The 27,116-nt window shown below is 36.5% G+C and overlaps 1 protein-coding gene across 2 annotated transcripts in view; it reads right to left on the reverse strand.

Moving 5' to 3' along the window:
• FIG4 (FIG4 phosphoinositide 5-phosphatase) overlaps positions 1-27,116 on the reverse strand; it is a 76,667-nt gene that overhangs the window by 40,056 nt on the left and 9,495 nt on the right. Inside the window, exons 1-14 of one of the 2 annotated variants that reach the window (XM_059833177.1) lie at positions 26,550-26,600; positions 24,926-25,024; positions 23,743-23,866; positions 20,626-20,782; positions 19,284-19,334; positions 17,115-17,263; positions 14,053-14,181; positions 13,474-13,574; positions 12,876-13,038; positions 12,133-12,230; positions 9,935-10,068; positions 7,824-7,940; positions 6,320-6,365; positions 4,461-4,609 (exon numbers count right to left, since the gene is read on the reverse strand). In XM_059833177.1, the coding sequence (XP_059689160.1) occupies positions 4,461-4,609; positions 6,320-6,365; positions 7,824-7,940; positions 9,935-10,068; positions 12,133-12,230; positions 12,876-13,038; positions 13,474-13,574; positions 14,053-14,181; positions 17,115-17,263; positions 19,284-19,334; positions 20,626-20,782; positions 23,743-23,866; positions 24,926-25,024; positions 26,550-26,600 (1,568 nt within the window). Of the gene's footprint in view, positions 1-4,460; positions 4,610-6,319; positions 6,366-7,823; positions 7,941-9,934; positions 10,069-12,132; positions 12,231-12,875; positions 13,039-13,473; positions 13,575-14,052; positions 14,182-17,114; positions 17,264-19,283; positions 19,335-20,625; positions 20,783-23,742; positions 23,867-24,925; positions 25,025-26,549; positions 26,601-27,116 lie in introns of those variants that run through there. The other variant, XM_059833169.1, reaches the window with a different exon arrangement.

Genomic DNA, 27,116 nt, shown 5'->3' on the forward strand with positions numbered 1-27,116 from the left:
GCTTCACTAAGGACAAATTGTGCCTGACAAATTTGGTGGCCTTCTATGACGGGGTTACAACGTTGGTGGATAAGGGAAGAGCAATTGACATCATCTACCTGGACTTGTGCAAAGCATTTGACAGTGTCCCTCATGACATCCGAGTCTCTAAATTGGCGAGAGACATGGATTTGACGTACGGACCACTTGGTGGATAAGGAATTGGCTGGATGGTCGCCCTCAAAGAGTTGCGGTCAATGGCTTGATGTCCAAGCAGCGACCAGTGACGAGTGGCGTTCCTCAGGGGTTGGTATTGGGACCAGCACTGTTTAACATCTTTGTCAGTGACACGGACAGTGGGACTCAGTGCACCCTCAGCAAGTTTGCCAACAACACCAAGCTGTGTGGTGCAGTTGACATGCTGGAGGGAAGGGATGCCATCCAGAGGGACCTTGACAGGCTTGAGAGGTGGGCCCGTGTGAACCTCATGAAGTTCAACAAGGCCAAGTGCAAGATCCTGCACATGGGTTGGGGCAATCCCAAGCACACATACAGGCTGGGAAGAGAATGGATTGAAAGCAGCCCTGAGGAGAAGGACTTGGGGGTGTTGGTTGATGAGAAACTCAACACGACCCAGCAATGTGCACTTGCAGCCCAGAAAGCCAACCATATCCTGCTGGGCTGCATCAAAAGAAGTGTGACCACCAGGTTGAGGGAGGTGATTCTCCCCTTCTACTCCATTCTCGTGAGACCCCACCTGGAGTACTGCGTCCAGCTCTGGGGCCCCCAACATAAGAAGGGCATGGAGCTGTTGGAGCGAGTCCAGAGGAGGGCCATGAAGACGATCAGAGCACCTCTCCTCTGAAGACAGGATGAGAGATTTGGGTTGTTCAGCCTAAAGAAGAGAAGGCTCTAGGGACAAGGGGTAATGGCTTTAAACTAAAAGAGGGTAGATTTAGATTAGCTATAAGGAAGAAATTCTTCACCATGAGGGTGGTGAGGCCCTGGAACAGGTTACCAGAGAAGTTGTAGATGCCCCATCCCTGGAAGTGTTCAAGGCCAGGCTGGATGGGGCTTTGAGCAACCTGGTCTAGTGGAAGGTGTCCCTGCCCATGGCGGGGGGGTTGGAACTAGATGATCTTTAAGGTCCCTTCCAACCAAAACCATTCTGTGATTTTTTGATTCTAAAACAAGACAACAGTCTCAGAAAACAAGGCTATCCTAAGGAGATGATGCCCAGTCTAAAAGAGAACAGATTGAAAAGTGCATCTCTAGAAATAGAGACTATGGCCTTGCTTGAGCAAGACAATGACAAGGATGACATGTTGCTAAGAGGCTGAAAGTTTAGTTAAGAGGCAAAAAACCCAAACCAGAACAAAACCAAAAAAAAAAAATTCCAACCACCAAACCTGTGGAAATGTATTTCACATCAGATAGCAAGACACAATAACTCAGGCATCTGCATGTGATACACTGTAATACCTGAGAAGAAAGAAGTCCTTAAAGTGGAAAGGAGGGTAGAAACAAACAAACAAACAAACAAACTGAAACAACAACAAAATAAAAAAAAAACCAAAACAAAAGCATTCCCTTAAGAAAGTTTCCAATAAAGGGATAGTACTGCATAAGTAACCCAGCAACCATCTGACTCAAGTCCTCCTCAAAAGATTCTAGATGAAGAACACTTATCTGAGCAGCAAATCAATTTCTGTAAAAACAAAACAGCTGTCCAGCAAATCTTCTCCCCAAGGTCAAATACAAAAAGATCAATTAGGAGGAAACATCTGCTTATTAATTTAAAAAAACCCAAAACCAAAACAACAAAAGAAAAAAAAACAAAACCAATTTGTGTGGAGGCAAGTGGTTCAGAGCTTATGATACCATGTATGAGAATCTCCTGTTTGTTTCTTTGGGTTTGGTGGGTTGATTTGGTGGTTTTTTTTTGGTTGGTTGGTTTTTTTTTTTTGTTTTTGGCTTTTTTTGTTTTTTTGGGTTTTTTTTTATACAAGGGGAAAGACAGCAATGCTGGTCAACTAAAAGCTAAAATACTGGTTGAAGGCAAAAACTGGCAGGTACAAGGATGATACTTCTTGCAAGTTTCCTAGTCAGCCATGGAGGATCGATGAACAGAGTTCTAATGACCTTGCAATAAAGGTTCACAGAAAGCAGACAACTTTAAATTCATTAAGGACATCGATCCACTTGATTTGGAAAGAACTTGTAGAATTAAATTACCCTTCCACAGCCTTCAAAATATTAAGCCAGCACTCAAAGACTAGTCTTCTGTAGAGAGAAAAGTTAACTACATATGATAAAAGAAGCTACTAAGGTACACTTTGTCTAAGAAACTTCCTAGACAGAACAACAATTACACTGAAGAAATCACTAAGAAATATAGCTTGCAGAAATGGTCCTGTGCAACAAAGTCATTAAGAAGATTAATCTTGCTAGACACAAAATCAGACTGTTCAAGATGCATGGTTTCTTTATCCTTCAGGACGGCCAACTGAAATAAAATGCTGACTTCAGAAATCTAGTTCAATAGAAATTCTGGACTGTGGCCAGCCAGTGAGACCATATGAGAAAAATCAGAATTATAAGAAGGACAGTCGAAGAATGGGATGAAAAAAAGTTAGTTTTTCAGACATGTTAGCTAAATTAAGGAAGACAGACTGCTACAGATTACCCTCTTTGCCCATGTCAGAAGAGTGTAAATGAAGAGGCAGAGTACACAGGAAGCAGATACTCAATGGGAGACAATGCAGGGAACAAGAATGCAAGAGGTCAAATTGAAAGACTGCACAATGGAGAGACAGTGTAGCACACGCCTGTCTTCAGAGTTTGTTGCATTATGGAGCAGAATTTTTTAATTATTCTGAATACAGTAATTCAGAAACAAGTCTTAACAGATGACAAAGTCTGTTTCAGACAGGCATGCATCTAGTGCAATGGAGAAGGAAAAAATAAGTCAAATGTGGCCAGTTAAAAGTAACCTTTTATGCCAGGCTAATAGCTACATTTCGGAGAGAGAATGCAAAATAAGGTCTCTGGAAAATCAGAGACAAAGCAACTACTATAATCTTAAGAGATGATGGTAAGAGATGCAAATTTGGGTGGTTGGGGCATAGAGAGGAAACAGGGGGGAAAGAAGGTAGACAGGAAACATCAGGCTATTGCAGCAGGAAGCAACAGAGGAAATTTGGGCTCCCAAAATGGGGGTGGAAAGGTAGTGAAGCCTAAGGAAAGATAGTAAAATGCAGCCTGAGGTGTTGAAGTATGTGGTATCCTCTACAGCTGCCACTGAGTGGTATAAGAGACCTGTCCACCTCTTGATCCCCTCTAGTTAGAACCCAAGAGCCCTGAGTCCCCAGGAGGCTGCACAGCAACTGGTATTTGCAGCAGCAGTTGTTTGTTCCCAGAGGAAGACGCAGCACCTAGTAGCTGGGACATGGTGGATGAGAGGCATTGCTAGCACACTGAGGAAGCCAGACAGTGGGTGCTCTCCCTGGCCATCAGGCAGAGGGCAGGAGCCACCGCTTGCACAGTGAGCCAACATGCTGCAAGTGAGGTTGTTTCTGTGGCACATACCAGCTCCTGGCACCAGGCAAGTGCTGGAAGCTAATGGGAGAAAGAAGAGGAGCTGAAGGTATGTCTCAAGTAAAGGGGAGGGGAGACTGAGTACTTTGTCTTTTCTGAAACACAAGTTACATCTCCACGTTCTAAAACTATCAAACCACTAGTCAAAACCAGCAATGAAGCCATAAATTTCACAGTTACAACAGCAGCTTTAAGGAATAAAAACTCATCACCTCAAGGACTCTTACATTAATTTCTGAAGCATATTCACAAGACAAATACCTTAGTTCCCCCTGACCCCCAAAGCATTTAAATTTAAATCCTGGGTTTTCTTAAATGGTTTGAGGATGCTTGAATAAGTATCATTGATACTTAATCTGAGAGAACAGCTTTGCTGAAAACTTTTCTTCAAGAAATCAAAAAGCACAAAATTTTTCCAACGGAAAAGCAGGAAATAGCAAGGTAAGATGTGCTTCTATACAAATATCAGTTTGGCATTCTCCATAAAAGCATGTACTTATCTCAGCTTTCATTTTCATCAGCATTTTGCCTCAAGCAAGTGAAGTAAGTGTAAAAGACTGAGGTGGGTTTTTTGTTCCGTTTATTTAAAAGGAAAACTCTTAGCTTTAAGTTTAGTCCTATCAAAAGAATTAATTCAAGCAGTTATCTTGTAAGAAGCCTGATTAACACACTTTTCCAGAAGAAAAACATTTTCAGCGTGACTGGATTTTCTCAAGAAGTTTTCAGGTATGGAAGATTTTTTTTAAAACCTGGATGAATAAACATTATTAAATCATTCCAATAGAAAGAACTGCACTTTTCTTCTACATAGACATAATTTTTCTAAATCTCTTGACACAAAATTAAAAAATAAAACTATGAAACACTTTATTAATATATCTTACCTAACAGCATCTGTATCAAATTGTAAATTTGGTTTATCAATCAATCCCAATGAATACAGTTGGTATGCCAAAGCACATTTTCCCACCATAAATTGGGCTGTGTTAGTGCGATCTAAACAGTCCACACAATTGGTTCGGAGAACTCCAGTCTGGTAAAACAATCCAAATAAGAGATTTTTCTTAATTAACAAATTACTACACTCATGATTATTACTTTTTTCCTACTATCCAAGACTTGTCAAATCTCAAATTATGTCAGTTCACAAAAATTTGAGGAAAGACATTTCTAAAAAAATGTTAAAAAGCAATTAAATCTCTACCAAGGTACATCAGACTGCTGTAATTCTTGCTTTCCAAATATTCTTGCTTCTATCATTACACAAAATGCATCTCTCCGTTAACTCACAAACGGTCCTAAAGATTTATCTTAAAAAGAAAAGCTATATTATTTCAGTGAAGGACGTCTTATTTTCAAGTGTGCTGTAACTACTGCAAAAAATAAAGCACACTTCTAACTTGCTGTGGTTCTACTGCAATGGTGCTTATATTTTAAGCTTTCCGTATCTAGAGCAACACACATGAACATTTTGTTGAAGGTCAGTCATGCACATATTCTTTTATGCTGCTTGCACCACCATTCTTCAATTCCATAATGCACACAAAGTTATTTTATAATATGAACAGCTGCAAGAAATATTTTTTAATGTAACAGCATGGAAGATTCTTCTGCTCAAAAATATATGGCTACATTCAAGCTAGTCAACCAAACTTTTATTGACTTAAAGAGGCACTTTTTGGGCGTGACTCACAAGATGTCTATTCCAAGATGAACTGTGATCGAAACGCTTGCATGTATGCCAATGGTGACTACCTCAAATGATTGAAGTTGAAAGACATAAAATAATCATTCCCCTAATATAGGTAAACCTGTAAGACTAACGTATTAAAAAAAAAATCTAACTAGCATTCATAGGTCTATCTACTCCGCTGTTTATCTGCCCTCAACAAACATATCTCAGTGATCAGCTAGTAAAAGAATGGTCACATGCTTTCTAACTTAAATGAACTACAAAATTATAAATGTCAAGTCAAAAGCAACTAATGCTTCTTAAGAATATGCACTGTGTTCAGAGTATATAATCATAACATTCAGGCATAAATCTGGCACTTTTCTGACCTTAACAAAAGCAATGTTTCTAGTTTTATTTTCTTTTAGTAATTGAAATTGTAACAATGTACAGAATATTCAGCACTAGTGAAAATGCTTTTAATAACCCATTTTCGTGTGTATGAATATGTTACCAGGCTTAAGTACGCTTATTCCTCACCTCTTCTGTATAACATTATATCATGCAGTTTGCTAAAATGCTGCTGTTTTAACTTTCACTACACTGGTAACACTGCAGACTAAATAGTAATGGAAAGTAGTTTAAAATATGAGCACTTCTCAGACTACCTCCAGCAAAAATACAATTCCAACAGCATAAGGTTTTGTGGTACCACCCAAGAACTTTAAGGCCTATTTCCCAATTTGATTTCTAAGATGGAAAGCAATAATGAGAAGTTGTGGATGCCCCATCCCTGGAAGTGTTCAAGGCCAAGTTGGACGGGGCTTTGAGCAACCTGGTTTAGTGGAAGGTGTCCCTGCCCATGGCAGGAGGGTTGGAACTAGATGATCTTTAAGATCCCTTCCAACCCAAACCATTCTATGATTCTATGAATGCTGTTTACTACAAATATTAATTTAAGAGCGCTCTGTGAATCACCAACCAGATATTCAAGTGAAATGGTTCACTGGTGCTTTGGGAGTGCTGATCTACATCACTGTAACTATGAATTAATAAAGTATATTTTAGTACCTGTAAGCGACCAGTGGAAACAACATAACCTCCCAGCTCATTCCACCTGAAAGAGAATCAAAACAGAATGACTTACAATCATCTAAAAAAATAACAGATCATACCATGTATTGATCTGCTCAGTCAAAAAGGGTGACAATTAAAAACCTGCCACAAAGCAAAATTGATATCCCTCAATAGCAGAAAGCAATGAAAGCTCTATGCAGTAGTCAGATGTTGTATTTAAACCACATTGCAAAAAAAAATTTAAAAATCTAGCCTTAAAGTAGAAATATTCCAAAGCCATACAAAGTATTTCCTTTGCTCCCCATAAAACAGACTATGAGCAATACAAGTGTTGCTAGATCAGGTCTGGAGTGCACAAGAACTGAAGTAAGTATGATGCCAACAACTGGAAGCTAGAGGCATAAAATACACTGTAGCACAAACTGGTTGATTTAAATCTCTCCCTCATACTGATTCTAGGCATAGATGCTGGATACATACATACGTACATATTGTCCAGGTCTTGCAATTCTGTATAGGTCTTAACTGTACCCCAGAGCCAGAGAACATGAATCAGAAATTAATGACATTTTGAGGTAGAGGAGCAGTTATGCTCGGTGCAAGTAATCCCTGAACTACTGAATATTTTCAAGTTAGCAGGGTTACCTAGCCTAACCAGAACACTGCTATGGCAAGCCTATATACTGCATTTGAGACTCGCCAGACTATCTCTACAGAGCACAGCATTACATGGATGTATTGATCTTGTTCCTGATAGTTTACAGTCACCATGTTTGCTGCACTGCACGGCAGAGAAAAGCTCTAAGAGAGCCTATGAGAGTTTTAGCTCAGACTGTTTCTAAATGAAGATAGGCTAAGAAGGCAAGGATGCTCTTCATGTAAAATATGAACACCCGTTTGGGTAGTGATGAATTAGATCCCTAACATGAAAACTTCAATCAAAAACCTATTGAACTTCTAATGTGGTAGTTATTTTACTTCTGGATTTTCAGCGACTTGAGAGAATTCAGCTGTTTAAATCACTGTACTTCTGCAGCAGTTTAAGCAAATACAGTTTCTATTTTAAAAAAAAGTTTTAAATTTTCTATGTATGAATACCATAAAATCCATTGGAAAACACCGGACTCAGTAACATTTAGATGATAGTTATCTTATTAGTGTGCCTCAAAAGAAGCCACTTACTTCCAAATGTTGTTTGCTTTGTTAAATTTAGCCCCTAATTTAGGATTCCTTGGTTAAGGTGGGGAAAAAAAAAAAAAAAAACCCGAAACTTTATATAAACACACACGGAACAGATTATAAGTTACACATAACAGTTGTACTCTTTCAGTGTATTAGCACGTGCCTCTGACTGCAATCCTTATAGCTATAACTTAATAACGAACCATATTTTTTTGTATTAATTTAAAATAAGAAATAATGTAATAGACATAGAAATTCCAGACAACTCTCCAAGGAATAGATGTTATTCATTATGCATCAATTAAATTATACGTACTTTTCATCTGGCCGCAAGATACTGCAGTAGGAATCAGGTCGATTTACAAAAAACCCAGTCTTCTTTACTACACTTTCTGCAATCACATTCAGTCGATCAAGAACATTGCAAAGTTTGCTGAGAAGAGGAAAACAAGAAAAAACAAAATACACAGTCAAGATACGTTGACATTAAAAAAGTTTTCACTGCTTGGAAAGTCTTTTAACAACAAAAATAATTTAAAGGAAGACTCACATCACAGCTTTATTTATCCAACAGTAATTACGTCTATAGTTTTCTTAGATTTTACAGACTTAGGAAACAGACACTGACCATATCTGAGCAATTTTTTTTACTTTTTAGTAAAACATATTACATAAACTAGAAATGGAAGACTTCAAAAATCTAAAACTCCTTGACTTTTGTATCACACTAGTTTTCCTTTAACAAACTTCCCGTGATTCACAAAATAAGAATGAGGCAGAAAAGGATATATGATTATGCTAAGTCATATTCCCTCATTTTGTTTGTAAGGTGCCGTTTTGTTCAGTAACATTTGTTTCCATGTGTGGCCTTCATGATGTCCTGCACATCCTGCTCAGATCAGGGCATCCATCCATTCATTGTTGACTTCTGTTTACTCATAATTTTATTTTCAAAGTTTTTATTACAGTGCTTAAATTTCAAGCAAAAACCCAACTATTTATTTTTTTAAAGATTGCTTATACCAAGATGAAAACAATATTTTGGAACATTTTCACCAGTACTACTTTCCAGCAAACTTACTTCAAAACTACTTGTTAAAGCAAACACTTTCTCAGTATTCCTGAAACTGTCAATTCCTTAGGCAGACATATACATTATCTTCCATTCCTAAATAACTTTTGCTTGCATAAATAATTAATCTTGTTCAAAGCCCTCAGCTGTTTTTTATATCTGTACTAGGGCAGATAAGTATAAAAACATACCTCAAGCTTAAAGCTAGAAAGATAATCCTTTGATCACCTAGTATAATTTCCCATATAGGACACTCCATATGAAACCCAAGAACTTGCACCTGACATATCTTCTGAAAGGAAATCTAGTCTTATTTTGAGATTTACTATTTAATCATAACACAAACAATTGCACATAAACCTAACTGTACACAATGCCATTTTAGAATAAAAAAGTAGCATGAAACCACGTCAAACTTTCAAGTAACAGTTTCACACCTACATGATCAACCGTATCAACCAACTTAAAATCTCAAAAAGTGAATAAAGATTGTTTTCCAAAGCTCTTTTCATAAAATTTTAATCGACAAACATTAATTATATTCCTGCCCTTTGAACCAAACCAGTTTTTCCCTGTTGTTTAGCTCTGACTGATATAGTAAGAGAGTCCTGAAAGTTGATCCAACAATTCTTATCATTCTTCCAGAATTTCTGGCATTATAAGATACAGTAGATATATGCAGATCAGAGAACTTTACAAACAAGTTATGAGAACTTTACAAACAAGTTATGTGTTACTTAAGAATAGCAATCTACACCTGTAGATTTAAAATGTTTGTGCCTTGTAAGTATTTCTACATTTAGGAAAACATTCATCCTTTTCACATGATCCTAGTACAGCATTCTGTTGTCCAAAATTAAAGAATAAAAAGTTACAGAATATATTTGCCTTTTAAGATACAAGCTTCTAATAATCTAAATGTTTTATAACATTGAAACTAATGCCCTCATTTTCTTTTGGAAGTGGAAATGGAAAAGACTGATTGATACGAAACCCCTTGTTTTCCAAAATTTTGTAACTCAATAAATTCAATGACTGAAATGGAACACCTGACAAAATGCAGTGTTTTGACTAATTAAAAATAAAAAGTGAATGTTGATGGATCTTTTGTGGCTTTTCTCTAAAACTTTCCTTTGCAGAGAACTTCCAAGTTTTCAGGCCTTGCTCCACTTTGGTAAGAAACCATAGAAAACATTAAAAATCCTTCAAAAAGCTGAGGTTTTATTCTGTCCGTAGTTCTTAATAAAATTCTCCCATCATTCCTAAGCTACATTCAACCAAAAAGCAACACACTCATTAGCATAATTATTTGTTTTGTGGTTAAGAGCACTAGTACAAAGAAGGATCTTTTCTACCTTTTTGTGTATTTGGCCATATCCCAGGGTATATATATAATTGCATGTTCTGGGGGTAAAAACTGGTTGAGATATGTCACAGCAGCAACAAGTTCTTCACTAAGAATCCTTTCGTGCTTTCTTTTTTCACGTTCCTTTAGTAAAAAGAAAAAGAAGTTAACGTTACAATTTTCATTAACAAATGTATGTAACATGTATACATACATGTATGTATATATAACAGAAATTAAATTGGAATCTGTAACAACAGCCAGCAGTTCTTCATAACTAGTACAATTAAAGTAAGAACAGAAGAGACAGAAAAATCTAAATATTCTGGGTTTTTAACAATTGATCTGTATTAGTAGTAAAACTCACCTGTTTCAACCGTGCATAATCATTGACTGAAAAATGGAACCCTTTCAGAGCAAAGAAGTGCACACAGAGACAAAACTCGTAATACAGAGGAAATGGACAAAAACAAAAGAGAAGGAAAAAGACAGGCAGAAAGGAAAGTATCCCATTCAGTTCTGGGGTACAAGAGGACCCAGGCAAATTCTTCTCCAATACTGACAGGAGATGGGGAAGAACAGCTCCCATCTCCCAGCTTTGCAATAATTTTTAAAAATTAGAATTAGGTTGCCATTCTCTGAATGTATCATATGTTTTGGCACTCTGTATATTAGTATGACTTTCTTCTCAACTTCATCCAAACTAAAAACTATACTGAACCTATGTTATAGAAACTGCTTTAAATATATAATAGCAGTCCCACATAAACAAACCCAAAAGGAAGCCTAGTACATTCATTACTAGTTAACAAGTTTCTAGGATAGACAGATATAGGAGGGCATAGATTTATATTTCATCAACATTGAAGAAATCAAGTAATAAAAGTCCTGAAGATAGAAATGCTTAGCACTTGTGTAAAAGCAACAACAACATCCAAAAAAAATGTTCAGATTTGGGGGCTTCTCCCCCTCACTTTTTTTTCAGCGGTACATAAAATAATAAAGGAACATAAAATTTAGCATCTTAATATTGAGCATTTACAGAAAGAGAGAAAGAAAGAGATGCATTTTCAGCCACTGTATCAAAAGCCCTGTGAATAAAAGTATATAATGATTCACAATCAAGGTCATGTGCGCCTGGACTAACACTGTAACGATGGCTTTTGAAAGCTATGGCTACAAGAGCTAAAATAATTTTCTTGTCAATAAATGCTATCTTAAGTTGATTCCACAGATTCTTGGACAGTCTTAAAAGCACTCCTACACAGGAAAGCTTCTTGAAATAGAAAATAGGTTATCTAAGTTGCCATTTATTACAACTTAAGAGTTTTAAATGCCTTTTGTATTTTCCCTCATTTTTTTATACTACGAACAGATCCTACATGCACATAAAAGATCTTTTTTTCTACTGAATACAGTTCTACAACATGATAAATAATTTTTTTTAAAGACTAAAAGAAAATAAGATATGATTAAAAAACCCCCGATATATTAAACTCAACTGTGGAAAGAGACAACACCACAGAAAATGGCTGGATCAGAACAGAAAACAAAACAAAACCAACCCCAACACAAATATAAGTTGTAATAACCAAAATTACAGTGCCACCCAGAATCCAGGCTTTGTACCACAGCCTCTCACACAGCAGTGAATTGAATTACTGCAGCAATCATGAAGCTCCCCCCATTGGTCCAGCCCTGCTGCCAATGGTACCACCCATTAGCTAGCATCAGATGCTTCAGCTTTCTCTCCTGCTCATACTTCCATGACTCTACCAGATGGAGCAAACAACAGAAAATAGGTCTTTATCATAATATTTCAAATAACTCAGTCATCTGTGTCAAGAACCCTACAAGCCTCACTTTGCATGGAACCATACTAATTTAGTATTTTTTAGTGCTAAATTAAGTTTAGTGTTAAATTTATTTGGACTTACATCTAAGGGGTAATAGCAAAAACTTGAAAACAACAGTCAAAGGTTACTGTAAGAAGCCTATAAACATGGGAATCTTTTTTTGAAGGGCAGTAGTGGAAGCAGTTAGATAGTTATGTACTATACCGTCCATGTAGGATGAGATTTATGAAGAAAATACTCCATTTACAAGCTAATATTAGTTTAGAACACAAACAAAATTACAGAGACTCTACAGAAATAAGCATAATGTTAAAAATTAGAAAACATATAAAACATATTCAAAATATTGTACCTTCACAAGATTCAAAATAATAATGGGAGAGCCAAATCTCTGAAGCATTTGGTCGAAGTGAAGAGCAGCAACGTGTGCAAAAGGATCTGCTTGGTCCACTGCAACAAATACATGTATTCAGGACTATATTAAGCGAGCTGTAGAGTCAGTTAAATAATTTTCTCTTAAAAGTACTCTTCACAAGATACATACTAATTCTGTGATAGTAATGATACAAATTACATATTTTCCGCTCTTTTCATGCAAAAGCTGTTAAAAAAAATTTCCCTTTTCCAAATTGGAAGTGACTTCTTAACCAATACTTTCATGAGATGCTTACAAAGAGCAATTATTCTGGCACTATAAACTTAGTCCAGATGTTTTCCACCATTTTCAATAGGTTCAAAATTTCATCCACAATACTAACATAATTGTAGCTAACTTTGTATACAAAATAAGCACAAAGAAAACTGGCATCTTCCAACAGAAGTTTTTTGTATTCCATTTCTGAATGTGAAGTCTTAAGATGGAGATCTTTTTCCTATTCAATTTCATCAAATCCAGCTTTTTATATAGTTGAATGTCTGTATGCCATGATGTTTATAATACAGAGCACTGATTTACCTTACATTATGGCTTCCCAAAGAACAAATGCATAGACAATTCCTTCATTTTTGCAAATTCAGTTTTCACTTACTCTCTCAGGTGTTCCTTTAGGACACAGTGCTAACCATGATCTATCACAAAGAATAATTTGTACATACATGTTATGGGTGGCTTAGGCATCATAGTTGAAATATCCTGGGACCAGTACAGAGGGACAGATCCTCGAACCTGAACATAGGAAGAATAACTCCCTGCAGAAAATGACATAACTGAAGCATCATAAAGTATTTGTTCGGTTTCCACTTCATTAGCAACATCTCCCTAAAACAGAAAGATGCATATGATGTAGACATGACACTTCAGAGCTGCACGCATTATAGAGAACTGATCATTACAAACGGAGTACAATTAAATTGTAAGACACCAAATCATAGTAGTGAGAACACCACTGAAGATTAAATTCCAATTTGTCCCTAAATTTACATTATCAGATTTTTTTTTTTTTTTTACTCTATTTGGGAAATAACATTATCTCTAAGTGTAAAAAAAAGAACTGCTGGTTAAGACTTATTATTTTAAGAACAGCTTTATTATCTCAATTAAAAATGTAACGATAGCTGTGATAACACTAACAGCATAAATTTACAGCCAAAACCCTAACAACCCTCTAAAACATTTCAGTTCTCCAGTCACACAAGCTCAAGCTTTCCTATTGTTAGGGGGTCAAGGGAACCCCTAAAATCACATTTAATTTACCTCACAGTTTGCTCCTCGTTTCAGAAAACGTGTTCCAGCAAATTTGCTTGATCTCCTGGCTATCAGAGTGACATATATAGGGCGACCGTATATTAACAGTTCTTGAAAGAGAAGTTAAGGCTTACATGTCACATGCAATTTTTTGTTCACTTACTTCATGCAAGCAAAATTAAATTCTAAAGAAGGTGTATGAAACTGCAACATCTGATTTACTAAAATCTCCTTAACAGTGATGAGTATCACTTCCAAATTTCTTTTGCAGCTGGGAGAGAGCATTGCCCTTTTCAACAATCGTTTTTAAGAACTTTGAAAAGGGAATCTGTAAAGAACTGTTCTTTATTACTAAACCCCATGCTTACAAACAGTGCCTCACTGAGAACGCAGTTATAAGAACATAACCATATTTCTTATTTAGCATAAAACCTAGAAAAGTAATGAAAATAAAAGCCAACCAATAATTCTAAAATTGAAAAGTATTTACATGACAAAGAAATAATTAGATGTATTTCACATGTTCAAACTTTTTCAGAAAAAAAAAAAATCTATAAACCAACACTTGTTACAAGAGTAAAAGGATACTTGATTGCCCACAGAATCCGTGAATAATATATAGCAGCCAGTCACGATGAACAGCACTTTTTACTGCCTCCAGAAGCTTGCCATTCCACACATATTTTTCATAAGGCTTACTGCAAATCCCAAATACACCTAGAAAGTTGTTACAATGAAAATGCATTAGCAATTAAGAAACAAGCTTACCTGCATTGGACTGTTTTAAAACCCAGGTCATTGGACCTTTATTTTGCTTTTCCCTTGACTGCAAGGCAAACTTTGAGGATGTGAAACAGATAACTTCAGGCATATGCTGAAGTTCAGCATTTATGAGGATTTACAATTTTTCTGTGGTTGCCAGTCACTGTGGTATTTGAGTGCCTTCATGCAGAAGTTTCTGATACTTTCAGTTCTGAAAAAGAGATGTCTGCATGGTAGCAGCAGAGGATTTGATAATAAGGGAAGTAAATCAAGTTGTGAATTCCAGTTAAGGAAAAAATACTCTCATAGGAGGACTTAAGCTTTCCAGCTGTGGGTCAGCTCTGGAGTTACCTGTTAGGGTCTGGAAGATCATGCATAGCCTTGGCCCCCTTTACAAAAAGCACGTCAATCCCCTCCTCACACAATTTAGCATGGTTTTCCTAATTTGCACTTACACCAAGAAATGCAGCTATTGTAGACCTGTAAATCAAAATTCAATTTCTGATCTATCTGAAGTCTTTTTCTGTTTCAAAAATCAGGACCAAGATGACAACAGGTCCTAAAAGGTGGTGAAGGGAATTGAATGAGTCTGAATCTTAAAGAGAAGGAATAGGACAAGAACTGTATTACCTACATCTTTTGTGTAGTTTTTTCAAACGAAGTTTCTGGCAGGATGAGTTATATCGTAACAGCATGTATGTCAATTACAGCAGCCAAATGTTCTGCTGGGGGAAAAAGATGAGGTCTCCTAACAGACTGAAGGTGAAAATGCAGCTGTTGATCAAACTGTTGCCACCTAGTCACCCAACTTACCATAAGCCCAGGGAAAAATGACATAACCATTTTGGTGAAGGAGTGTATACATGGAACAAAACCTGGCCACAAGTGCTTGGTCAACAATTTTTCTGCTTTCTCATTTCTAGGAGCATTACTTTGGTGAGAATTTGTTCTTGAAAGACAGGTGGATTTTTCTTACACATATTCTATCATATAAACAGATATATTACTAATATCTCCTGGAAATGGAGTTGTGTGTGCTATCAGCATACTGCTGATGGGGTCAAGGTTATGGCATCTTTATCTCCCAATGTTTTCACAAAGACATAGAAGAGATTATGCCATTGTATGGATTCCTGAGGGATCTTGCAGATAAGAGCCTTTGCAGAGGAATTATTGCTCCCTTCACCCTTTACAGTAATTTCTGCCATTTTAGTATTTGACAACCAATTCCTGATATCCTGATATATATGACCATGTTACTAGTATCTTTTTCTTTGGGGAGGCAGTATTGCTTTTCTTTAAAAGCTAATACATTATTTGATTATCTTTCAATTTTTCCATCAGATTTAGGGCACACTGTATACAACATTGCTTTTAGGCTTTTAAATGACAGTTTGATAGATGTTTGCAGCTATTTAACATAGTAAGATCCAGTATCAAAGATCACTAGTGACTTACCTAATGTTCATTATCATTCTTTGAGTTGTAGTCAGTGTAGGTCTATTCTAGGTGTTGTGATGAAAGGGTGCCAAAAACAAAGGGGTGGACAAACAGTGTCCAAGTTTATCTTGCATAAATTTGGGCCTGGGTTATTTCATTGCTGTATTTTAACTATGTTCTTGTCAGACCTTCAAAGCCCCCTTTGGAGGCACAGAAAGCAGGACCAATAAATTCCTTCTTCAGTGCCTCGGAAGATTCATTTTGGGTTAGAAGAGATGGAAGATGAGTCATGCAATTCACACTATCTCAAAGAACCAAAGTTACTTTAGGACAAGTGCAATTTTTGTATCATATTTCTCTGTGTATTATATTTTCTGTGCAAGACAGTTACACAGCAGGCGACTACGAACAAGGGTGGTAATGCAGAGAGGCTGTTGAGCCTCTTTATAACCAGGACAAGCACAGATCCAGATGTTGTATCTAAGCTGGCTTCTGTATCAAGTTCATAGTGTCAAGCAAAATAGTAGCAGACTTCCTCTATCCTATTACTTTGCTTATCAGTAATGTATTTAAAAGGCATGGTGTTCTATTACTACCTAAGGCGGCTAGCTGAATCTCCAGAGCAGTTTGAGACCACTTTTACAGCAACGTATTCATTCTGAATCAAAGGTAGCACTGTTATTTCCGATATTTCACAATTAAACAAGGAAAAAAGTGTCGTCGCATAGACAATACCAAAAAGTTAAAAAAAAAATATGTAATTTTTTGATAAGCATTCAGATAATGAGCACAAGTCACAGGGCAATAAAACATAAAAACCATCAACTTCAACAGAATGAAATCCATTATTAAGAATTTTGGGGGAAACTTTTCTTTTTAGTGTGCATGAAGCAAAAGAGAGAGAAAATAGTTCTCCTGTCTGGCTGGTCATCTTTACACTCTTATGAATATGTTAGATCCAAAGTGAAGGCAGTAGTTTTCAACTGAAATCAGTAATTTTTCCTAGACTTCCTGAGTGCTTACCACATCAAGTTGATACTAACTTCATACAATCCCTCTGTCCTCAATATTTTCAAACATGAAACAAAAAAGATTTATTAGAACTTAATCAGTTATTGCTTCCCACTCTTTTTGTAATTCATTCCTACTGGGAGTCTTACAAGTCAGTTGAATAATCAATTGCTGAAAAATGTCAGCATGCTCAATTATCTCCCTGAATTGCAATGTAAGTTAACAAAACAATGATTAATCACCTCTAGAAATTGCATTGTTCAAATTCAAATGTCTGTAATTGGCACTTTACAACATCTTTTATTAACTCACAACTGTTATGAGACTACTGATCAATACAGAAGACCTGAATGTTTCTCAAAAGTAAACTTAAGTGGAACATACTCTAAATGCAATCATGGCCAACAACATTAGTTTAATTAGGCATATTTGCTTACCACTTCCACCCTGTGTTGAAAGTCCTTCATCTTCAAATATATCAAAACTCTCTTGTCGGGTCTGGGTTGTTTCAGTTTTTAATGTCTCAAGTGGCATTCTCAGGACAGTAAGATTATACTGAAGGGAGTGAGATAGATCATAGCTGTAACTGATAGACAGTTAACAGTTATTAATAATTGTAGATGCACAGGACTTTTTTGAAAGCCCTTATTCTCCATCTGTACTTACATTTAACACAGTGCTATTTTATCCATTAAAAAAAGACTTTCAAACAAGATACACAGATTCTGATTCTATAATGGCAAATGACACAAATGATTTCCAAAAGAAGCTTTACAAACATAAAAACTGTTTACAGTACAATAGCTGAAATTGTATTTATATTCTTCTTATAACTGAAAACTGAAAATGCCTTTTGAGCACAGCATATCAACGAACTTAATTCACTATGTCCCAAGAAGCAGTCCTGAAGATCAAAAATAGCTATTCCACCAGAAATATCCGTATACAGACAATCTAATTTTTCTGAGATTGAAGTATAACTCTCTTTACTACTACCTGAACTCAAAACAGCCAAAAATTTGGTCCACAAAAACTATCTCTGTCCTCAAATTTGTGATTGCAGCACAGATGCATTTTAAGACAGTGGCTGCTGAATAAACAAAAGGGTTTGGGGTTTTTTTTATTATTTCCATAAAAGTAACAAATTTTGCATCTCATGTCTTATATACCGACAACAGTCTACACTAATTGCTAAATTTTATAAGCCACTAGGATTCATTTCCCCAAGGAGAAGCTAAATTTACACAACACTTGAATCAGAAATACAGATAGATTTCCATTTTAGCCTAAGACAGCATCAGTGATTACTGGCTGTCCTGTAAGTTCTAGATATTCATTAATGATCTAAAATAAAAATTTTGAACACTGGACATTTAGATTTATCACCAATGATAACAAAGTCTAAACCATGCATTTACCACATTTCCATAATAATGGCCTGACATGCTTATCTGTTAGAAAAAAACCCAAAGATGTGCTACATGCTCAGTTTGTGTAAAACAGAACCTTTAAACAGTATCCCAGTAGAAGACTTGTTCAGGCTATTCCTCCATTTTCCCTTTAGACCAAATGTTTTCTTATAACTAACTTCTAATTCTGTTCAGGACTTACATGAAAACCATGCAGAAAAATATGCTATGATTTCAGCCAAGAACAATTTAAATTAAGCTGATGTGTTTATCAGAGAGTCATATAAAAACCTTCTCCTTTCCTCTCTATGCATAACCACAGAAACAGTATACATTCATCATCTCCAAGTGGGGGAGGGGGAAGGGGAGAAGTTGTATAATGTTAGGGCTTGGAGACAAAGTATGGCAGAAAAACTTAGGTTTTATGCTGTGAAAAAGCCTTCTCATGCAAAACCACAAAACAGACATGAAACTTTGGTAGTTGTCACAGATACTGCTGTGACAAAAAGCCTTGATTTTCCAAGAGGGAGTATCTTCTAGACTGCTACACCCTGCAAGAGGGTTGCTGTGTTTAGTTTTTTAAGTCTTAAAGTCTTCTAACTACTACTGCCAAGTTTTATCACCACATTTCCCTCATTTTTCTGCTGTCTCAAAAATCTCATGTGTAATAATAGCTGGGACACAGAAACCTGTCTTAGGTATGGCATTTATGAAAAAATAAGCAAGAGAATTGGTAATGCCTAGAAGGCCCTATGCAGGTATACCTTAGATGAGGACCTATTTCTCTGTCTTTGTTTCTGAATCAAGGAAAAGCTTTATTTTGGGAAAATGAGATCAAGGAAGAAAAACTGACAGGACAAGCAAATCCCCTGAAATACAATACTTTTCCAAAGAGAGAACTTCTGCATAATCTGGCAAGGCTGAACAGTCAGTGGAAACAGTAATTCAGTGTCTACCTTCTACCATGACACTAATAGTTCTATAGTTTTTAACTTCACAGAGACTATATTCCTAATCAATTTGCTAAAGGAGAAAGCAGGTTCAAAAGACACAGATGAAAATGCACAAGCAGTGTGATCACACGTCTTTTTTCCCCAGAATACCAACCTAAAGATCTTGGGTATCAAAATCCAAAAGCAGAATCTTATAGCAAGTGTAAGTATACAACTTTTAAAGGAATTAGTAACTAATACCTACCTAAAATAGAAGTTGCTAGAAAGGTCCACATTTTGAAAGATTCTCAGATACCTAGCAAAATGATTCAAGTTGAAGGGAAAATTATTAGTTTAACCAGACAGACCCCAAGATATCATTCAGAGGATCTCAGAAATTAAACTACATATAAATGTTGACTCTTGCTATATGTTCCTTTTCTATCCTACTGTAATTGTTTTGACAGGTAATTCCACTAGAATGTCAGCATCTGGATTAAATAAATCAAATAGTCTTTCTTTTTTTTTTTAATCCTGTGTCTACTCTGTTTCTTTAGGCAGTTGTAGATATAGTTCCATTTTCTACATGTGGGTCAAATTCTCTAGGACTCACACAAGCAAACTCCCAACAATACTATGAAAGAATTAAAGATTTTCACAGTTATTCTCAAATAAATGAACAAGAAAAGAAATACCTACTTCAACCTGTCATACCCTTGCAAATTCTAAGAAACCATTAGACTGTCTATGAATGATAAAATGGCTAACACCATAAATATATAGGTTAGATACTACAGTCTGCTGCATTCTAAGAGGGGAGACTGCAGTTTACGATCAGTCATACCTTAAAGTGAAAACTTTTTTAACAGTTACCATTGGCTTGATTTATTACCTGACACCAGTTTATCACAGTCCATCACTTTTTGACTATTCACACTTGGTGCAGACTGAAAAGCAGTTTATTGATACCATTTGTGTGGTATTTCATAAAGTTACCTTGCCTTGATAAAAACACCACCAGGATGTAGTTATACATTTCATACAAAGGCTCAAATTTCTTTCTTCAGAAAAAAGTCACAGAAAGGAAAGAAGCAGCTAAACTTAGCAGTGGGTCACTTTATCACCCACTACAACAACAACATTCACAAGATTCTGACAGCACAGAATCATTAAATAATCTACCCAGCACTTTTTGAAGGGCACAAAAGATCTCTTCAGGTGAGATTAGCATAATGCTAGAACTACTAACAAAAGAACAGTACCCAAAACAATATAAACCAGTATTAGCATTACTTTGCCCTTCTAAGAACAATGTTTATAGTGGATGCTTCCTGGTGCACGTTTGCTAGGATGTAGCTTTGACATGTCCACATGGAGATGTGGACAAAAAGCTCTGAAAGACTGTAACACTTGTATTTACCCCCTAGGTTAGAGGCCACAGAACTTGTGGCCCATTCTCCATTCTTCCACACTAATTTATCAACTAAGATAAAATGGTTTGAATGACATACCAACAGAAGGAAACCCATAACCAAAATTTGTAGTTGCAGTTCACCATTGCTTAGAAAATATTCAAAAAGTACACACTCTTTACCACCATTATTCACCTGGCTTCATCAGGATGAGTGACTCTTACAGAGTCATTTGGAATGTAGATCATATTTGTATCTTCTATTTTATATATTGCATGACCTCCAATATCTGCCATTTTTCTTCTTTTTGTTATTAACACAATGTAGTAGCCTTCTAAAAACCTGACAAAACCTGTTAAAACAGCATTAAAGTGCTATCAGTTGAATGTTTGCATTCATTTGATCAAACATATTTAGAAAAACAGTACCAGAATTGTTTCAAGACTTCATAGAATTTTTGTTTGTTCTTAATGTTATATGTATAATGTGTATATATACACATACAAAAATATACATAGACACAGAGCCTTACAATTCACTCCCAGTAAGTGTTAATCAATGAAGTATACAGTTTTTACTTTTTTTTCCCTTCCACTCTGTGTATTTTTAATATTAGGTAGTAGAGTTAAGACACTGAAAATTCAGAATAAGTTGCTGTCTACTTAAGATATTTTTATTTGCTTTTTATAGGACTCTCATTGTTCAGAGTGAGGCATACCCTAATTACTCCAGATACCAAAAGGTTAATTTTCCAGGGCAAGGAAGAATCCCAACATCCAATTTTTTTTTTTTCAGGTTTATGTATTCTCTGCTGGGGAGGGGCACAGAACAGAAAAAGGAGTTGAGGGTGCTATAACAATTTTGTGCTCTCTCTCCTTAACAGCAGGGAATTGAAGTCCCTGTCTACAGCAGTATCGCCCCCAAATTAGCCACTCAGAGTATCAGGGTAAATCCTTTCTTTCTATTTCCTCTCTCAGATACAAACACTTGACCCTGCTGAAGTCCAGAGGGCTAAGGAGGTAGAACAGGCAGTGTCTGGCTTTATTGCCTATAAAAAGAAGGCTTCTCATTCCCTGACGCTACAGGGCATAGCCATGCTTCTTCACTGAGTTGCTTCTTTGGATGTCTCTATTACATGTCATTAGCAAAAAGCGTAACAAATCCTTGTATAAATTCAAATTAAAAATAGAAATACGTAACCACCCCTGAACCCAAATTTGTTTCTAATACAGCAGAGATACAGCAGTACTAAGTTTTAATAACTAATAAATTACATGAATTAGCTCTTGGAGATAGCTGCTTTGATGGGTTGCTACTAAAGAGCCTGAAACTCAGTCGTTGCTGCACTGTCAACAAATATATTAATTAGGGGGGGAAAAAAACACTCACAATTCACATTGTTACTTGTATTTCTATTCAGTTCTTTTGGCTTTGCATTATAAATCAAAGGAGGAGGATAAGCAAAGTACACATTTTCCTCCCTGTCACTGCTGGAGGCTGCAATGTGATCGAATGAACTGCAGCCTTTTCTGCCTTATTAACCCCCCCTTGGAAAAATACTCTCACCTGCACAAAGACAGGAGACCCTGCTGACAACAAGAAACGAAGTCGTCCATTTGAAGCAGCCAGACTATTGAATTTCAGTTGTTAAATAGCAGTCAAAGTTCTTCCTGTGTCCTCTAGGTACCAAAATCACTTGCGTGAACAGTCTCTATCCTTTGAATTTCCCCAAATGTTATACCAAAGTCTGACAAGAAACCAGCCTTTCCCTTGGCCTGGTTCTCTCCATTTAAAAGCGATTTTAACTTTAAAACACTATACAGTGAACTAGAACTTAGCCTATCAGCACTCCCATTTTGAGTGCACTGAACGCACTGTCTCTGGTTAATGAAATAATCAGAGAACAGAACAAAGCTGTCCTTTCCATTTCTACAAAAAATAGCCCTGTCCTCCTGACCTCGGCCAGGAGGCAGAAATAAACAACCAGTTCCATTCCCTCAAACTACATGTTTATACAGGTATGATTAGATAGGATCAAGATCGAAGACGACTAAAGCATATACTTTAAAAGTGCAAGATAATCTGAAGATCACTGAAGAGAGCACGTTACTTCTAAAAAAAATAATCTAGAAATAGTACACCATCTCTGATAACAATTACCTTTGTCCCGCTACAGAATAGAAACTCTCCTGTTATGAAGAGTACATAGAAACAAACACACAACTGGGATGCAAAATTTTCATTGAACACAACTACTTTCCAACTGAATATATTATCACATATTTAGATAGCGAGCACTGATGGCTTGTGCAAAAAAAGACAATACTGCAAGACTGTTAGAAGTTTCTTTATGTTTACCCATATTAATAAAGAACATAAACTTCATCTGAAGAATTTCTGAAATGTGGATCCATTGACAAGTTCCAAAACGCTTCATGGGCAAAAATAATATAGAAGAAAGCTTGCTTAATCTGCCAGTTTAGATTAGAATACTAACAATATTTTTTTATGTTTTGGTTGCTATGCAAAATTCAAGAGCATCTTTTAAAGTAATTGTATTCTCCACCTCCTCTGCAGCTTTGTATTCAGATGTCCAGCTGTATATTGATGCAAATAAAGCACAAAGTATTCTTGGGGGCTGTCAGAGCACACACGAACATTTACTTTGGAGACGTTGCCCATCAATACATCGACCTCAGTATCTGACAACAGGCAGGAAAGTAGTGACTTTCAGATGAAGTTAGAAGCTGTTAAATCCTTGAAGCAATTCTCTAGGCTTATGGACAGCTGATCAGCATTTAAAAATTCAGTTGACATACTAGTCAGCTATACTTGTTCAAACATGAAAAAGAAATCTTTAGATATGTCACTGCAAAAAGTTAATCAAAAAGATAATTAAGTCATCTTTCTGAATAGCGTGTGATGAAGAAATACAACATAATAAAGGATGACAACTTTTGTTTTCTTTTAAAAAAAGCATTCTGTGAGCTCTGGAATTCAGGGGGCCAAGTTCCACATGATTTGTGTCCTACAATCAGTTGAGTTTGGTGAGATCTTCAACAAAGCTTCTAGAGTTTGGCTATTTCCTAGATCTCTCCCTTAGTGACAAAGAAGATACTAGTTACAGCACAACTCTCACCCCTGTACTGGCCACCTGTTTTCACGAAATACATAGAAACTTATTTATCTTTCAGAATGAAATTTCTCAATCCTCTTCAGTTTAAAAAAAAAAATAAAATCAAGGGGAGACAAAGATATACAGCATGACAGCCTCACCTCCTTAAGAAACAAAAGATTTTCTAAAACACTTACCTACTACACCAAAAGCAGAGACAGCTCGAGATAACCCAGAAGAGCCCTTCTGCCCAATCTTTGTTCTGTTTCCCAGGTCTAAACGGCCAAGAAGTTCCCTCACCTCTTGTTGCGTATACACATGCTTTAAAATAAAATTCACTTCAGTTACTGCTTTGGTAGTTAAACGTTATTTCATGTCTGAGAATAGTAGAATGTACTTAATATACAATAAACCAACCATCTGCTCTACATCCTCTGTCTCCTGTTTCAGTCCTACCAACAAGTACAACAAGTTTTTTTATGCACAAAATTCAGTGTTACTGCAATAGAAATAGTCATGGCCACATGTGAATTCAAACATTTCTAAATCTTAAGCATTACGATTTTAAACCATAAACTTCCTGGAAAGGAATCAAGTCTTCTACTGTGTACATTAAAACTCTTGTTGCTGCTGTTTATTTTGCTTCAGATATGATATATCAGAAACACTAAAAATTTGGCTAGATAGTAACTAAATGTATTTTCCACTTAGAACAGCATAGCTGAACAAAAGAAAACCATTGGGAGCACATACGTAATAAACTGAAAACCTTGGCAAAATTTCATTAAAGCGAACGTGCTGTTTGGAGATCTTGTGGCCATTCCCATACTGTAACTAGTCATTTTCATGCTAACACTGTATGCATCTGACATATGAGGAGAGGCTGAGAGAGTTGTGAATGATCAGCCTGCAGAAGACAAAGCTCAGAGGCGATCTTATCAATGTGTATAAATACCTGGTAGAAGGGAGCAAAGAAATCTGAAGCAGACTCTTCTCAGTGGCATCCAGTCAAAGGACAAGAGGCGATGGGCACAAATTGAAATACAGGAAAATCCATTTGAACATAAGAAAAAGCTTTTTTACCCTGAGGGTGGTTGAACACTGGAACAGGTTACTCAGAGATGTTGTGGAGTCTCCAGCCGTATTTAAAACACAACTGGGCATGGCCCTGAGCAACCTGATCTAATTGACATTGCTCTGAGCACAAGGGTAGGACTAGACAAACTCCAGAGATCCCCTCCAACCTCAATTGTTATATGACTCTATGATTCTGTAACATACCTTTGTTGAAACAGAATAAATGAATAATATTTAAATTCAGCTCAATATAGACAGTATTATTTGGAATAACTGAAAAAACCTAAATAGAGAGGCACTCACCTTATCATCAATTATAACCAAATCCTTTGGTTCAGTGCGATCTATTTTCAAAACACGGTATTTGGTTTCTGCAGGATTACTTCCAACAAGAAAATACCGCTACATTAAAAAAAAAGGTCAGAATATTATACAAGATAAAGCAATCAAAGCCCATTGTAACATAAGACATCAACAATCCCATTTATATAGTCTCATTTCATAGACTAGATCCATTTCAACTAACATCAAATATGTAATATTCCATATGGGCTGTTAATAAACTGTTCTAGGCATCAGTACCTTAGGTAGGTACATTTGTATACAATCAAACTTTACAACTTAAAAAACCTCATTCTCTCTCCTGTACAAGGCAGAAAAAAAATTAAGAATTGAAGACAGGTGAAAATCTGTTTAGAGAGGAAAAAAATGTAACTTACACTGCTGTCCAACTATGCTCTGCCCCAGCCATTACTGTCTTCTCATTTGCTTTGTAAAATTTTGCAGAAGCTTATACACATGCGTTTGTAACTTTCCATGATCTAAAACTACTGTTGCTATATTGTAAGTCCATTGCTATTTCTGCCAACTAGTCCTTCCTAGTCCATACTAAAGACGGAAAAATTGTAAGTACTTCAGTACTGCAAGTTTTCCTCATTTTTTATTTATATTTGCTATGACAGGCTTCTCACCAATGTTCTTCCACAACACTCAAGTTTAATTTGACCACTTATGCTGGTTAAAAATACTACTTCTAAAAAAAGATTAGCTTTATTTCTCATTTTAAGTATGAAAGAAAGACCACAGATAAACACGTGTCCATTTCTCATTTAAGGGACTCAAACTATAAATGAATTTTTACATTTAGAGGAATTAACAGTAAGCACAGGTTGCAGGACTGACTTGCTATAAGCAGCTCTCATTTTACTAATTCATTTAATCAGTGTGGTGCTACAACACAGCAAGGTGTAACTCATTAATAATGCTCAGCCTGGTAGGAAAGCATGGGAAATTCATGTGGATCTATGCAGCCAGTTCTTAACTTTAAAAGTCACATGGATTTAAGATGTGGGAGAGGAAATCAATAACATTCACACAAACCTCAGAATTTCATAATTTATACCAATTAGATGTTAAGAAACATCTTTACTGTCAAAATATTTAAGGTGAAAGTAGTACTTAAAGCCCTCTTCAGCTTCCTTGAAATCACAAAAGCGCTAAAAAAGAAAATAAAATACTTAACTTTAAGGGCCATAAAAGGAAACTTCAACTCCTGTCTCCACCTTGTACACTGACATTACAGTGCTTACTGAGTGGCAAGTTCTGCTGTTTACTTGTAAGTGATAGTAAAGAAGGCCCTTCAAAGTCATATGCCATCACAGCACTCCCTCACTGAAGCCTTTGAGGCAGCACTTTGGCACAGGAAACTTTTTCCTACTGGTTTTTTAGCAGCAATATGCTGCTCTGTACAGCCCAGGCTCCCCAGCCTGCCCCCCTCAGAGTACCCGCCGTAGGAGATCCTTTAGTCCCAAGATCTACACTTCCCAGGAGGGAAATCATAATGACAGGGAGTGGGTCAGAGCCCCCACTGCATGGCACTGAATGGCACAAAGGTGGAGCATGGAGCTCTTCTGCTGGTATCACCCACCAGCAAGAAACACCAAACCATCAAGACAGACACTTGCTTAGACCATGCCATCATACCACCTTACCACCTTTTTCTTCACACAGTAGAAGGTGAATGGGCAGAGGGAAATATCATATTCATTTGTAATACACAGACGATGTTAGTTTGCATTTTAAGTGTGCCACTTCTCTATTTGTAGAAAACTGTTAATTAATTAAAGCTAAACAATTTTAAGTTGTCCATAATACTGCAATACAGCTCAGTGATCTCCCACCATGTCCAGCTCATTAAATGAGTGTAATTTCTTCCTTAAGTGACACCTATGGTTACCGACAAATCATCCTGAATAAAAATAGAAGAGTACAACTTTAAGATGCTTGTCCAAACAGCAGTTTGGAGCAAAGACCACATTTAAAATTGGAACATGGCACACAACACACAGGAAGAGAGAGAGAACGAGAGAGATGGATGTAGAGACAGAGGAAGTTCAGCTGGATACTTCTCCATTTCCATTTTAATAAACTGACAGAACATAAGGAAGCACTATGAGGAATGCATCACTCACATCAGCTTGGCAGCTGCTATAGT

The sequence above is a fragment of the Gavia stellata genome, chromosome 2, assembly GCF_030936135.1.
Source record: "Gavia stellata isolate bGavSte3 chromosome 2, bGavSte3.hap2, whole genome shotgun sequence".
Classification (NCBI taxonomy): domain Eukaryota; kingdom Metazoa; phylum Chordata; class Aves; order Gaviiformes; family Gaviidae; genus Gavia; species Gavia stellata.